The sequence below is a fragment of the Pteropus alecto genome, unplaced genomic scaffold (genome assembly GCF_000325575.1).
Source record: "Pteropus alecto unplaced genomic scaffold, ASM32557v1 scaffold106, whole genome shotgun sequence".
Classification (NCBI taxonomy): Eukaryota; Metazoa; Chordata; class Mammalia; order Chiroptera; family Pteropodidae; genus Pteropus; species Pteropus alecto.
The window spans coordinates 10,193,864-10,208,424 of NW_006442103.1; the positions used below are offsets into that span (position 1 = coordinate 10,193,864).

Below are 14,561 nucleotides of genomic sequence, written 5' to 3' on the forward strand. Positions count from 1 at the left end.
GGAAGCTGACGCAGAGAACTTGCACTAGACCCCGCAGGGCCAACAGAGGTGTGGCTGCTGCCCACGTGGCGCCGGGAAAAGGAAAAAATGGCGGGGGCGGGGCCGGCCGGGTAGGGGCGGGGCCTCGTGGGGGCGGGGCCTGAACCCGCGGAATCCCAGGGCGGCGCTGGCCAGGTTTCGGAGGGGTCGCACCTGTTGCGTGACTACCCAACAGCCCAACTACGGGAAGCCGACCCCGAACACCCAGAGAGTGTGGAAAGAAGCGCAGGCGAGTTCCGGGTCCCGCTGTCTCGGGAGCACGTGGCCTGCCCGCCTCGAGTGCGGGGCTGGGGGTCTTCCCGGCCGGTGCTGCCGCCAAGGTCTGCGGGGGTCCACCTCCCACCAGCTGGCAGTTTTGAAAGCCTTCCTTACTTCTCCCATCTCGGTGCCAGGGCAGGGGCTCTTGGAGCGATTTGGCCGGGGTCTGGGCCCCAGCCCTCGTCCCCTCCCTCGCGACCAGAGCTTCCCTGCTGTGCACATCCTGGCGGGCAGCCTCACCGGTCCCCTTCAGGGCTCGGGCAGCATGGCCTCAGGTGAGTGTGTGTGTGCCTGTGTTGCGGGGAGGGTCTCTGGGACAGAGGAGTGCAGGTTCTCTGGGTGACAAGAGGGTGGTGTTGGCGGGGGGAGAGTGTCTCGGCACAACCAGCAGACCTAGGGAATGAGGCCAGCTTCTCTTGGGGAGGGCCTGGGAAAGCAGAGCCTGAGTGTGGAAAGACAGAAGGAAGAGTCAGAAGACGCTGGAGTCTCTTTCTCAGACCCCAGAGAAGCCCCAGCCTCCTGGCCTCCCTGCCATCCAATTAAGTAGCTTCTTCTGGACAGTGGAATTTTCCCAAGACAGGCTCCTCCCGTCCGGGCTGGGATTCTCCGTTTTACTCTATCCTACCAGAGCTGGGCTAGCCCTGGGGCCGGGGTGCAGATAGAGAAGAAAAAAGGGGATTCTGTCCCAGAGGGGCTGGGTGTTCACTGACTGCGTCTGCCATGAGCAGAATGTGTTTTGAGCCTGGGGGAGCTTGCTGTGGATTCCTGTTTATTTATTTTTTTCCCTCCCAGGCTGGCTGGACCAGCTAGCCTGGACTTTGAGTCTTTGACCCAGAGCCCTGACAAGGGACGAGGGCTCCAAGTCTACAGAGAGGGTTAGCGGAGCGCTGGATGTTGGCCCTTCCGTATCTTGTTCTCACCTCCATCCCCCAGGCCCACGTCACTCCAGGGATGAGGGAGGGAGAGGAGGGGAGGGACAAGGGGCGGGGATGGAGGCCCCCCTCTGGAGGTTGCCTAGACAACATCAGAAATCGTGGCCAGGGCCTCTTCCGCCGGCGGGGCCTCTGCTTCCTGCATCAGTCACTCCCGCTGGGGGCGGGGCGGAGGAAGGGGTTGGATGTGGCAGAGACAGGCCCAGCTGGTGCGGCTCAGACTCCCCCGCCATCTCCGCGGCCAGAGCCATGGCATCTTATGCATCCGGCCCGGGCAAACCCAAGGCCAAATATCCCTTTAAGAAGCGTGCCAGCCAGCAGCCCTCTTCTGCAGTACCAGGTGAGTGTGTGCATCCTGGCCCAGGCACTGGCTCTGCTCCCCCATTTTTCGCTCTGGTCACTGGTCCCCTGGGGGCGGGAGGAGCTTCTGCACCCTCTCTGCTGTTGTGCCCCTCGTCCTTGGTCCCAGGGACAGCTGGTTTGAGAGGTGGCGTGGGGAGAGAGTTGGGGTGGAGGGTGACAGGTTTCTATGTCGGGCATGCTGTCCTCTGTAACTGGGAGTGGGCGTGGGTGTGGGTGCTGCAAAAGCTGTGTTTGCACACGTGTCAGTGTGTGGATGTGCTAGGACTGTTTGCAAGTGGAGTGTGTGTGTGAATGGAGTGGGGGATGTGTGGGACTGACTGGTTTGCGGACTGGCCATACTGCTGGTGGCTGTGCCTTTGCCAGGCAAGCTCAGGCTGTTCTCCTGTGGCTAATTCCTCTTTCTAGGACCCTAGATATCTGACCCCCTCACTGGGGGTCTGATGTTAGGGCACACTCGTTGCTGACGGGCATCCCAGGGCTGGGGGGTCAACCATATTGATTGTTTGCTCTGTGCTCATTCCTAGTCTGTCTTGTGAGCTTCCTCAGGAGTATGAGATGTCCTTGGGCCATGCTATGCGGTGCTCAGGCTGGGTCTGCTGCTTACCCCTGCGTGCTCCCGCACCTTTTGGTTTGGCTCCCACTGTGGTAGGCATCTCTGCACCATTTAGAGCTGGCATCCTGGTGCAATTGTGCCCAGTTCCTTAAAGGCTGGACTGCCTGGGTCTGTGCTTGCTGAGGGATTTCCACCTGTCATCTGCTGTCCCCAGGCCTTGTGGCTAAAGAAAGACCACCCCCACTTTGGTGACCAGGTCAAGCCAGTCTCTCTCCCAGCAGCTGTCTCTACCTATACATTTACCTCCTGTGTTTTCTTACGCCATTGAAGATGCTGTCCTGGTCTGTACTGTCCTCAGGGTCTGTGTTCTCCGTGCCCGGGTCTGTGCCATCCAGAGGGTGTGTTCCCTGGAGCTGGATCTATATATCTTTGGGTTGGTCCTATGGTGGGAGCATCATACTTGTGGGTCGAAGCCTTGGGCACCTCTCTGCCTACTGAGGCAGTCCTGGCAGTGAGTGAGGGGAATCCTGCTTAAGAAAGTGGATGGCATGGCCAGAATCTTGGCATTGGTGGGAGTGGCTGGCTTTTGGTCGACTCCCCTGCCACTTCCCCGTGTGATTGTGTGTGTGTGTGTGTGTGTGTGTGTGTGTGTGTGTGTGTGTATGTGGGTATGTGTGTGGTGCTGCACAGGCCCTGAGAGGGGACCAGCAGGCAGCTGGGTCTTCTAGGCCTGGCCCCAGGGAGTGTGGCGATTACTGCCTGTCACCCCCAGTGAACCCCAACAGCCCTGTGCAGTGGCCTGGCAGGCTGGGAAGATGGCTTTGGCTGCTGGAACTTGTCCCGGTCACCCCAGCATTTCTGGGAGGCTGTGGGGCACCCTGCTAGGAGGGGCGGTTGAGATTAGGGCCTTTGAATCAGCTCTTGCTGGACCCCTTACAGATCACCCCATAGGCGGCCTCCTCTGGAGGGGGTCAGAAGTGGCGAGGAGGTGTAAGGTCAAAATTCTTGGGCAAGCAAGGACCTTAGGCTCCGTCTCAGACCCTGGGGGGCAGAGCAGGTGCTCTCTCTCCCTCTTCCTGCTCTACTCTCTTCCAGGTAAGAGATAGTGTCGCCCCCCTGACCCCCCCATCTCCACCCCTGCCAAACTGTTCTCTTCACTGCCCTTTACTGCTCAGTTGTCTTGGTCTGTGCTGGGCCCAAGAACCTCCCACCCTCCCCATGGGTAGGACTGCATGTGAGACATGTTTGGAGGGTCCCAGGAATTCATAATCGTAGATTATGGTGTATTACAGAATACTCAGAGAGCTGTATCTCTGTGAGCCTTATGGCAGCTGTGGCTAAACAGGATAGGACCTGCTTATCACTCCATTATAGACAGGACTTGAAGCCTTTGAGAGGTAGAGACTTGCTAGTAAGTGGGAACAGAGTCAGACTCAAGTCCTCCAAATTCTAGTCGCCCTTCTCCTAAACCTCTCCTCCTGGGCAGTTCGTCCCTGATGATAGGCTTGAAACAGGGCTTGGAGTCTAGGACGCCATGAACTTGCCCTTGGGCTTCAGAGAGTCTCAGTAACTAGTCCCTACCTGTACTGAGGCACTTCCCCAGCTTCTAGCCAGCTCCTCTCCCAGGCGGAGGCCCTGTCTCCCGAGGGACCCCATAGGCAGGGCCCCAGAGGACAGTGGGAAGCAAAACAAGGCCACTGGACAGAGGAGGGTGCCGTGGGGCTGCTGGGTATGGAAATGAGGGCTGCTTGACCCCTTTCTTTGCCCCACCCCCATCCTTTGGCCCGCCAGGTCCTACCTACTCACTGTACCCCAGGGCAGTACATTTTAAGGAGGCTTGGCCCCTCCCTGCCAGCCTAGCCTGCTCCTTCCCCTTGGGGACCCTCCTTTGGGCTGGGCCCTGGCACTGTGGAGATTAAGGCCCTGGTCAGGCTGGGGTTCCTTTTATCTCGAACTCTGATGCTCCTTCCCTTGATTTCTGGGCTCCCCTGAGCTCCTTCAGCCCCCTGCTTGCCGTCATCTCAGGGTCTCCCCTGCATGCAGCTGCACTTGGTACAGCCCGTGCCGGCCCCTGAGCTGTCCTGGGGGACTGGCTGCAGCTCCACTCAGCAAACAGGCGGGCAAGGGGCACAGGGCTGTTGGCTGGCGCTGCCTGAACTTTGCAGGTACGACGCAGGCAGGCACGAGGACAGGTGGGTGGTAGGTCCTGGATCTGGGGCAGGCACCTACTCTTCCCTTTGTCCAGCCTTAGGACTAGACTCTGGGGCCTCGGAAAGTGGGCCTAGAGACTTTTAAGGTGCTCTACCTGGGCGGAGCCTCCACTATGTCCCTCAGTCACAGTGGAGAGGGGAAAGGAGGGAGCTGGACCGGAGGAGCCCCCTAGAGCTGGATGGGAGAGCCCGTTTGGGTGTGGGGAGCTTCCTGCTGGGGAGGGTGGGGCTGGTGGGCCCACAGAGGGTCCTTCAGGGTGGTCTGGGAGCTCAGGCAGCCCCTGCAGACTTGTAGCTTCAGGGCCTCTCGTCCAGCCTCATAGTGTTGCAGCCCAGGAGTTCTGCCCTCCATGGGGGGAGCCCCTGCTCTCCGACTCCCGTCCCCAGGCCCTCCCCGGGGCCTCCGGCCCAGATCCTGGGGCCTCTGAGTGGCGCACACTGTTCATGGCAGCTCCCTTTGGAGGGGCAGCCAGCAGTGGGAGGGGCAGGCTGGGGCCAGGCCACATCTTGGCAGCCCTGGGGTCCTGGGCGAGAGGGCAGGCCTCCGGGGAGGTGGTAGGGTTCCTGCTGCCAACCAGGTCCTCCACGTCCTCTCCTCTTCCCTCGAGGGCTGGTCCCCAGATCAGAGCTGAGTGGCAGCTGTGGCTCCCCCTGCTCTGTAGGTCTAAGGCATCGGGCTAGGGCCCTGGCCTGAGAGGATCTGCCAGCCCAGAGGCAGGTCCGATCCTGGACTGACTGCCCTGGAAGCTGTGGGCTGGGGATCGCTGGTGTGGCCACCAGGTCCTTACTGAGTGCTTGGAGCACACGTGCGTGTGTGCATGCGTGTGTGCGTGTGTACACACACGTGTGCCTGCCTGTAGGAGGTTCTCACATGGAGGTTCTGATGGCCTGAGGGAGCGGCTCCTAGTGCAGTATTCCGATGCTGATGCCTGGAGTGGATGAAGCCACTTGTTGTAGGGGCAGACTCAGGACCCCCACCCCCGAGCCTGGGATGTCTGAGGGGTCCCAGTGCCAGGCGAGGGCGAGGTCCTTTGGGAGCCACACACGGGCTCACTCCTCGGTCTCTGAGAAGGGACTGCCTCCCTTCCAAGTCCTGGCCTCTCTTTGGGGCTGGCCTGGGGTGCGCAGGGGCCCAGGACTTCCAGTGCACCCAGGTCCTGCACTCCACCCCTTGACCCTGGCATCACTGTCTCCACAGAGGCGCGGGGTGGGCTGGGGGCCCCTCCGCTGCAGTCTGCCCGGTCCCTGCCAGGCCCCGCCCCCTGCCTCAAGCACTTCCCGCTCGACCTGCGCACGTCTATGGATGGCAAATGCAAGGAGATCGCCGAGGTATCGCCTGGCACCTCACCCTGTGTCCCTCCGCACTGTCCCCGTGCTCCGTCTCTGCTCCCCGTCCCCTGACGTCACGCTTGGCTGTGCCCTGATCCCTAGCCTCTCCCAGGTCCCCCCAGCTCCTGCTGCCATCACGTCCTCCTCAGACTCTGCAAGGGAGGGCCTGGGGGCTGAGGGCCAGGCCAGCTGACCCTTCCTTCCCTCCACCAGGAGTTGTTCAGCCGCTCCCTGGCTGAGAGCGAGCTCCGCAGTGCCCCGTACGAGTTCCCCGAAGAGAGCCCCATTGAGCAGCTGGAGGAGAGGAGGCAGCGCCTGGAGCGGCAGATCAGCCAGGATGTCAAGTGAGCCCCTGGCCCCAGAGTCTGGCAGGCAGGCAGCCAGCTGTGGGGTGGGGGGCACAGCCAGGCATCCTTGGGTGTGGGAGTCTAGCTAGGTAGCCTCTGGGTAGGGGAGCACAGCCAGACAACCTGGGATGGGGAGCACAGACAGGCAGCTGCAGGTTGCTGGGGACAGCCAGGCGGCCTCGGGGCAGGAGGTATATAGCCATATAGCCTGGGGCGGGAAGGCACACCTAGCAGCCACAGGGTGGGAGTGGGGGTACAGCCAGGCAGCTGCGTGTGGTATGGGGGGCACAGCTAGGCAGTATCGGGGTGGGGGACACAGCCAGGCAGCTGCGGGGTGGGGTGGGACACAGACTAGGGGGTTGTGGTGGGGGAGGGGCATAGGGTAGCCTGCCCAGCATCCCTCTGTCTCCACTGGACACTTAGAGCCCCATCTCTGTCCTTTTCCCATCCCATCCCTCCTTTGGGGCCCACCGGAGAGACAGCACAGAGCAGTGGTTGGAAGCGCAGGCTGTGGAGCAGGCTGCTGGGTTTTGGTGCCGTCTTCCGCCCGCCGGTGTGGCCTGGAACATGCTGCTTCACTTCTGGGTGTGGTTTCTCCTCTCCACCGTGGGGCAAGAACAGCACCCGCAGTGCGGAGTTCCACGGTCCCGTGCGGACCACGTGTGACAACACATGCACAGCACCGAGCATGGGGCAGGGACCTGGGAGCAAGGGCTGTCCCTCCTTATCTGTCTGACCTCTGGTCCCTTCACCTCTAGGCTGGAGCCGGACATCCTGCTTCGGGCCAAGCAAGATTTCCTGAAGACGGACAGTGACTCGGACCTCCAGTGAGGCGGGCAGAGGGGTGCGGGGACGTGGGGGAGGTGAGGCTGGGGCCTGTCCCACTGCTGGCCCCAACCCCCTTCCTTGTACCCACCTCTCCATAGGCTCTACAAGGAGCAGGGTGAGGGGCAGGGTGACCGGGGCCTGAGGGAGCGTGACATGGTGCTGGAGCGGGAATTTCAGCGGGTCACCATCTCTGGGGAGGAGAAGTGTGGGGTGAGTGTGGGCAGGGCCGTGGGCCCCGGTGGGCTTCCCCAACATGGGGAGCTGGGGGTGGGACTAGAGAGGGTGTTTCTCTTTCCAGAGCTGGAGGGACGGAGGATCTGTGGGAGCTAGTTGGTGTGCTGGGAACTGAGAGGTGTGAGTGTTTCTGGGGTCGAGGCCTCAGGGAAGAGGTGACAGGAAGCTCTGCCTGGGTCAGACTGAGGAGAGTGATCACGTGTCCTTGTCTCCAGGTGCCGTTCACAGACCTGCTGGATGCCGCCAAGAGTGTGGTGCGGGCCCTCTTCATCCGGGAGAAGTACATGGCCCTGTCACTGCAAGGCTTCTGCACCACGACCCGCCGCTATCTGCAGCAGCTGGCCGAGAAGCCTCTGGAGACACGCACCTATGAGCAGGGCCCCGACACCCCTGTGTCCGCAGGTGGGTCCCCGTCCTGGCCCTGGGGTCCCAGGCTCCCCGCGCTCGGGGCCCAGGACCCTTGCCCTGCCTGCGTCTTCCCACACCCAGCCTCGTTCCAGCCTCCCGGTGTGGGGTAGAGACGGGGACAGGGTCTGTCCTGCTGAGGCCTTGGCTTCTCTGCCCTTCTGCTGGGCCTCTGGGCTGGGTAGTGGGTGGTGGCCCAGAAGAGCATTGGCCCTGACCCCACCCTCCCCACCCTGCAGACGCCCCGGTGCACCCTCCGGCGCTGGAGCAGCACCCGTACGAGCACTGTGAGCCTAGCACCATGCCTGGGGACCTGGGCTTGGGTCTGCGCATGGTGCGGGGCGTGGTTCACGTCTATACCCGCAGGGACCCTGATGAGCAGTAAGAAGGGATGGGGTGTGCTGGGGGGAAGTCTGGGGGCCCACAGGGCCCACTTGCTCTTGTCATCTAAGCTTCCCCCACCTGCCAGTTGCTCAGAGGTGGAGCTGCCGTACCCTGATCTGCAGGAGTTTGTGGCTGATGTCAATGTGCTGATGGCCCTGATTATCAACGGCCCCATGTGAGTCCCCACCAGTCACAGACACTCAGCTCCCCTCCCAGCTCGGACTCGCCAGCCCCGGACCAGCCCCAGACACCTGTCACCAGTGTCTCCCCACTTCAAAGTCACTGATTCCTAGACTTTCCCGCGGTCTGCCGCCCTGTTGACAGCCTCAGTCCTGTACCTTCCTGCCGCCTCCTCTGCTCCCCGGGCTCCCCAGTTTCCCCCTGCAGGCCCTGAGCCCCTGCCTTTTTCTCCTCCTGCCAGAAAGTCGTTCTGCTACCGCCGGCTGCAGTACCTGAGCTCCAAGTTCCAGATGCACGTGCTGCTCAACGAGATGAAAGAGCTGGCCGCCCAGAAGAAGGTGCCACACCGAGATTTCTACAACATCCGCAAGGTGGGTCCTCACCCGAGGCCGGCCCTGCACCTCTGGCCAGTCTGCCCCAGGGGGCCTGGGCCCCCACCAGCACCCAGCTTAGAGAGGCCTCTCCCAGCCCACCGCCCAGGAGCTCGACCCTCCCAGCCTGGTGGACTCAGCAGCCCCCGTTTCACCCCAGGTGGACACACACATCCATGCCTCTTCCTGCATGAACCAGAAGCACCTGCTGCGCTTCATCAAGCGGGCGATGAAGCGGCACCTGGAGGAGATCGTGCACGTGGAGCAGGGCCGTGAGCAGACGCTGCGGGAGGTCTTCGAGAGCATGAATCTCACCGCCTACGACCTGAGTGTGGACACGCTCGACGTGCACGCGGTTCGTCCCAGCAGTGGGGGCCGAGGGGCTGGGTCAGGGTGCAGACTGAGGGTCGGGGTGACCTGGGCCTACCTGTCTACCCCAGGACAGGAACACCTTCCATCGCTTCGATAAATTCAACGCCAAATACAACCCTATTGGGGAGTCTGTCCTCCGAGAGATCTTCATCAAGACGGACAACAGGGTTTCTGGGAAATACTTCGCTCACATCATCAAGGTGAGGAGGTGTGGCTGCCAGGGCCCAGGTACAGGGCAGCGTGGGCCTTGGGCAGCCCTTCCCCGATCTGAGCGAGAGCCAGGGTATCGGGGGCTTCCAGAGGTGGGTGAGGAGGGCGGGTCAGAGGCATGAGGAGGTCTGACTGAGCACACGTGATGGTGGGTGGGAAGCTCGAGCTTGACGGTGGCCGCCTGCGTGTGCCTAGGAGGTGATGTCGGATCTGGAGGAGAGCAAATACCAGAACGCGGAGCTGCGGCTCTCCATCTACGGGCGCTCGAGGGACGAGTGGGACAAGCTGGCACGCTGGGCCGTGATGCACCGCGTACACTCCCCCAACGTGCGCTGGCTCGTGCAGGTGCCCCGCCTCTTGTGAGTGTCTCCGGGAGCGGGAGGGACATAGCGGGCAGAGTTCTAGGGGCCAAGGCCAGCCTCCTGCCCTCCTGGGAGGCTGACCGCCCCCATCCCAGCGAGTCCTCTTGAGTAAAAGGAGGGCCCTCCCTGGTTCCGCCCATGGTTCGTCCAGCTCGGCCCACCCAGTATGGTTTGAAAGTGCTTCTGTGATCTTGGGCCAGGGTCCGACCCTTCCTAGCCTGCCGGTGCCCTCACACCGGCCCTGACCTGTGTGCATCCATGTGCCTACGTCTCTCCCGCAGTGATGTGTACCGTACCAAGGGCCAGCTGGCCAACTTTCAGGAGATGCTGGAGAACATCTTCCTGCCACTGTTCGAGGCCACCGTGCACCCCGCCAGCCACCCGGAGCTGCACCTCTTCTTGGAGCACGTGAGGGGGCGGCACAGGGCTGGGCCTGGGGAAGGGGAGGAGAGCCTGCCTCAGGCCTGGCGGTAGCTCAGGACATAACCCCAGGGTCCTATTCCAGGTGGATGGCTTTGACAGCGTGGATGATGAGTCCAAGCCTGAGAACCACGTCTTCAACCTGGAGAGCCCCCTCCCCGAGGCTTGGGTGGAGGAGGACAACCCGCCCTACGCCTACTACCTGTACTACACCTATGCCAACATGGCTATGCTGAATCACCTGCGCAGGTGTGGGCTCTGCACCTCTGCTCGCCCTGCTGTTTCTTACCCTCTCACGCAACAGGCCTGGCCCTGGCCCTGGCCCTGGCCCTGCTCTGGGCCTATGGAGACTTGACCCCGCTCTTGCCCCAGGTTGGACCTGATGGGTTTTCTCTGCCCTCGGGTCTCCATGGCTCACACCATGGCTCACACCTTGCCTCGCAGCCAAGAATCTAGCCCTGCCCCCTGTCCCAGGCGCACACCGTCTCAGGGTAGGGGCTTGGGAGCCTGGTGACCTGGGCTTGGGAGCTGACGCTGTCTTCATGTCCCGCAGGCAAAGGGGCTTCCACACATTTGTGCTGCGGCCGCACTGCGGGGAGGCTGGGCCCATCCACCACCTGGTGTCGGCCTTCATGCTGGCTGAGAACATCTCACATGGGCTGCTTTTGCGCAAGGTCAGGGCTGCACCCCCAGTCTCTTTCCCAATCGTTTACTTTCCTCCCGACCCCTTCGGGCCCCTTCAGCAGCTGATCCTCCTCTTCACACAGCCCCAAGTCCGTACTGCTCCACGCCCCAGCGTCCACACTGGGGCCCCAACGTGGATGCTGGCTGTAACTGACCCTCCACAGATCGGGCCCAGCCGGGACTCCCCGACCACGACTGTGTCCTGTACCCCCAGAACCTGGTGTGTTTCCCAGCCCGGACGCCGCCCGACCTGCCCCCTCCCTGTCGCCTGCCTAGGCCCCTGTCCTGCAGTACCTGTATTACCTGGCCCAGATCGGCATCGCCATGTCGCCGCTCAGCAACAACAGCCTCTTCCTCAGCTACCACCGGAACCCGCTCCCCGAGTACCTGTCTCGTGGCCTCATGGTCTCGCTGTCCACTGATGACCCCCTGCAGTTCCACTTCACCAAGGTCAGAACCCGTCAGGCGGCAGACGGCAGGTGTCCTGGGACGAGGACGCCCAGGCACCCGGTCTCAGGGCTGGCGCTGCCCCCTGCTGGTGGAGTGCTGCATGCTGTGTGGCAAGTCTCTTGGGGAGGGACCAGGTGGCAGGGCTTGGAGCACCTGTCTGAGGGAACCTGGCCTGTGCAGGAGCCGCTGATGGAGGAGTACAGCATCGCCACCCAGGTGTGGAAGCTCAGTTCCTGCGACATGTGTGAGCTGGCACGCAACAGTGTGCTCATGAGCGGCTTCTCTCACAAGGTACCGTGCCCGCCGGCCTGGCCTTAGCATTGTCTCTCCCTCCTCTCTTCTGCATTGGGGGAAGTCCTGGGGGTCCTGGGACATGGCCCTTCAGAGCCAGCGACAGCCCTGCCTATCACCTCCTCACCCTGCAGGTAAAGAGCCACTGGCTGGGACCCAACTACACCAAGGAGGGCCCTGAGGGCAATGACATCCGCCGCACCAATGTGCCAGACATCCGCGTGGGCTACCGCTACGAGACCCTGTGCCAGGAGCTGGCACTCATCACGCAGGCAGTCCAGAGTGAGATGCTGGAGACCATCCCGGAGGAGCCAGGTGTCACCATGAGCCCGGGGCCTCAGTGAGCCTGGCCGCCGCACTGCCCCCCACCTCTCAGCCCCGTGACCATGTTTTGTCCTTGGCCCCCTCCCAGCCCGTTGTGGTCTCTGCATGTGTTCATTCTTCTTTGTCCTGCATGTCTCTGACTTGTATCTGTCTCTGTGCCACCCCAGTGACAGCAGTGCCCAGGATTTGCTCCCCCTAGTGTGGTACCCGATGGCCCACATTTGAGGGCTGCCCTGCTGGTGGCCCTGTCCTAGGATCCTCTGAAGCCTGGTGGTCCTTGGGGGCCGGGGACGGTGGTGGAGGGCTGGCCCCTCTAGCCTTTGGAGTCCTGCCTGGCAAATCTGAGTTTGGACCAGGGCTTGAGTTTAGGCCCCGTCTTGTTTACATGGCTCGGGGACAGTCAGGTGGGGCCTGTACACGTCCACTGTGGGCACAGGGATGCAGGGTGGTTCACGGGGCTCCAGCATCTCTGCGATGGGTAGAGCTGGGCTGAGAGCTCGGTCGTAGCCCCAGCATCCTGGACTCAGGCCTCGGAGGTGCTGGACCACCGCCTCTGCCAAGTCACTACCTGGCAGACCTCTTCGTCCTTCCTCTGGTCCACGTGTTCCTCTGGTGTCAGCTTCCTGTGCCTCTGTGGGAGGGGGCAGCCGCCCTGTGCCATGTCTGGGGCCATTGCAGCTGGAGGGTCCTGGATCTGCCACCATCCCTGGGCGTGGTATCCCCAGTATGGTCCCCAGAGTTTTGACCAGACCTGGATCCTGGCTGGTTCCCTGTGTTGTTTTCCAGACTGAGGCCTTGGCTGTGAAATGCAGTGTTTCATACAATCCCGTCTTTCCTAGTGCATGAGAAATAAAGATTATTTAAGTAATGAGGCAGGTGGGGTCTCTGTCGGGAGAGGGAGAGCTGTGTGGGGGTGGCTGAGATGGCGGCCAGGAACATTTTGGTGGAGGGAAAGCAAATTCTGAGGGGAGCGACTGGGCTTGGCTGATGCGGCTCGTGTATGCGGAAACTGACGAAGGACGCTGTGGGGGAGAGGAGAGCCCGCCAGGCCCTCATCCCGCACTCCCCTCTGATGGGGTTTCTACTCCTCCTACCCCCTCTCCACTTCCAGCCGCCTACGGCAGCCTTACAAGCAGGGTGGCAATGTGGCACTAGGCACTTCCAAGCAGGCCCAGGCCAGTGGTTCTTAAACCCGGGGGTTATCAGGATCTCCTGTGAACTCGCTTAAAAGGCCATTTCCGGGTCCTACTCCTCGGATTCTGATTCAGTAGGTAGAAGGTGTGGCCCAGAAATCTAACAATTTGGCTTCTGTCCCATGTTTAATACACAACTTCTGGAGCAGCTCCAAGGCGGAAAGTGGAATGTGCCCTGTGCTGTGCAGGGGCCTGGGTTGGCAGAGAAGCGTGTGGCTGCTGCTGCTGAGTAGGGAGGGTCACAGGCTGGCCGCTTCCGATGTAGCCCTAGCACAGCGGCAGCCTGCGTGATTGAGGCCTGGGGAGGGAGCAGGCGGCTGGCTTCCTCCTCCCCTCCCGTCAGCTTGCTCGGCCCCAGCCAGCTGCCTCTGCACGAGCTCGCTCCCTCCCCTGAGCAGGAGCTCTCCTGATGTCCCTGCCACCTGAAGGCCGCTAGCCAGGCTCACTCCTGGCCGATACCCATACCCAGGGCCCTTCAGTCTCCAGAAGGCCTCTCTTGTTCTAGCCATTTACATACCATAGAACTGAACATGACAGCTGGATGACGAGCTAGAGAGTATACAACGCTGGCTGATTTCTGGGTGGAGGAGCAGGCTCAGGAGGTACAAGTGGCCTGTGGCAGGACCTGGACTGGAAGCCAGGGGAGCTCAGCAGCCAGGGCTGCCCCAGCCCACACTGGGCCTCGTGTGCCCGAAGAACATTGCTTTTCCAGAGTGAACTTATTTTCAAGGAAGTGTATTCACTTAATAATAATAAAATGTGCTGTATCTTCTCTAAAGGTTCCCCGAAGGTGAAGACGGCCTGTCTCGTGTGCCAGCACTCAGACAGCAAACCCTCTGCATTTACTCCCGGGCTCTGCCATGCGCAGGACCCTACATCCCATTTTCTTGTCCCTGCCCATTCTCGGTGTGTGCTGAGACCCAGCTGTAAGAATGCTACCAATTTCAAGAATTAGCAGCCTCCCTTCTGTCTTTTCAAAGAACTTGCTTCTAGATTTTTCGTTTCTCAGAAATTTCTCTTTTCTACATTTATCGAGAGAAAATCATTTTAAAACAGTAAGGTCTTAATACTTTTTCCTGAAATCAATTTTCATGACAGAAATTTAGAAAACATGGAAAAATTGGGAACAAGGAGAAAAAAAACCCACTTACTCACCAATGTCAGCAAGTATTTACTAATCATCTACTGCATGCCTGAGATATATATTTATATATTTAAAATATATATATTTATTTCGATTCTTTTTTAAAAAGGCATTTTTGAGTTGAGATCATATATGTATAATTTTGTGGTCTTAAAATATTTTAACAAGTTTTTGCACATTGCATTAAAATACTGTTTATAAATATAAATTTTAATTACTGGTCACTGTCCCATGGTGAACCTCACCATAATTTACCATCACAGCTCTTCTGGGTTAGGAATGACTATGGCCTAATGTCGTGACCGACAGAGTTTTGGCTCCACGACTCCAGCACCAGCTGTGTGACCTTGGGCAGGTTACTGCCCGTCTCTGTGCCTCCAGGTCCTCACCCATTTCATAAGGATAATGACGGCCATGCCTCATGGGTTGATTTTGGATTCATTCAGTCAATTCAGTCTCTGGATATAAAGCACTAATGAAGGGCTCAATAGCTATTAGCTATTATTATCTTTGAATATAATAAGGCTTTGCAGACTGTTCTCCTACCCTAGATGCCTGTGAGCGAAATGACCAGGTCCAAGATAGAATTTTATTTTATTGCTTCCTGATAGAAATTTATGTAAATGGAGATTAAAGTCCTTTCCTTATCCTCCACCTTCCACCTCCTTCCTTCCATTT

At 60.1% G+C, this 14,561-nt stretch overlaps 1 protein-coding gene across 3 annotated transcripts; it reads left to right on the top strand.

The window, feature by feature from the left end:
* The first annotated feature begins 132 nt into the window (after window positions 1-132).
* Window positions 133-12,418, top strand: AMPD2 (adenosine monophosphate deaminase 2). 3 transcript variants are annotated; one of them, XM_015595526.2, is made up of 19 exons: window positions 133-268; window positions 432-572; window positions 5,554-5,684; window positions 5,898-6,028; window positions 6,790-6,858; window positions 6,958-7,069; window positions 7,309-7,495; window positions 7,738-7,879; window positions 7,968-8,057; window positions 8,304-8,433; window positions 8,594-8,788; window positions 8,874-9,005; window positions 9,211-9,374; window positions 9,659-9,785; window positions 9,883-10,046; window positions 10,351-10,471; window positions 10,758-10,931; window positions 11,112-11,222; window positions 11,357-12,418. In XM_015595526.2, exons 2-19 carry the CDS (start codon window positions 563-565, stop codon window positions 11,564-11,566), a joined length of 2,400 nt encoding a protein of 799 aa, XP_015451012.1. In that variant the 5' UTR covers window positions 133-268; window positions 432-562; the 3' UTR covers window positions 11,567-12,418. The 3 variants fall into 3 exon arrangements, with proteins under 3 accessions (XP_015451012.1, XP_024908101.1, XP_015451011.1); XM_015595525.2 differs by lacking the exons at window positions 133-268; window positions 432-572 and adding an exon at window positions 1,240-1,569; XM_025052333.1 differs by lacking the exons at window positions 133-268; window positions 432-572; window positions 5,554-5,684 and adding an exon at window positions 580-1,569.
* Window positions 12,419-14,561: the final 2,143 nt, after the last annotated feature.

Bases quoted from the DNA above. Each gene is read 5' to 3' on its own strand.
- AMPD2 (XM_015595525.2), top strand. From the start codon at position 1,287: ATGGAGGCCCCCCTCTGGAGGTTGCCTAGACAACATCAGAAATCGTGG. The intron at 1,570-5,553 runs GTGAGTGTGTGC...CTGTCTCCACAG, and splicing joins GCCCTCTTCTGCAGTACCAG to AGGCGCGGGGTGGGCTGGGG. The intron at 10,932-11,111 runs GTCAGAACCCGT...TGGCCTGTGCAG, and splicing joins TGCAGTTCCACTTCACCAAG to GAGCCGCTGATGGAGGAGTA.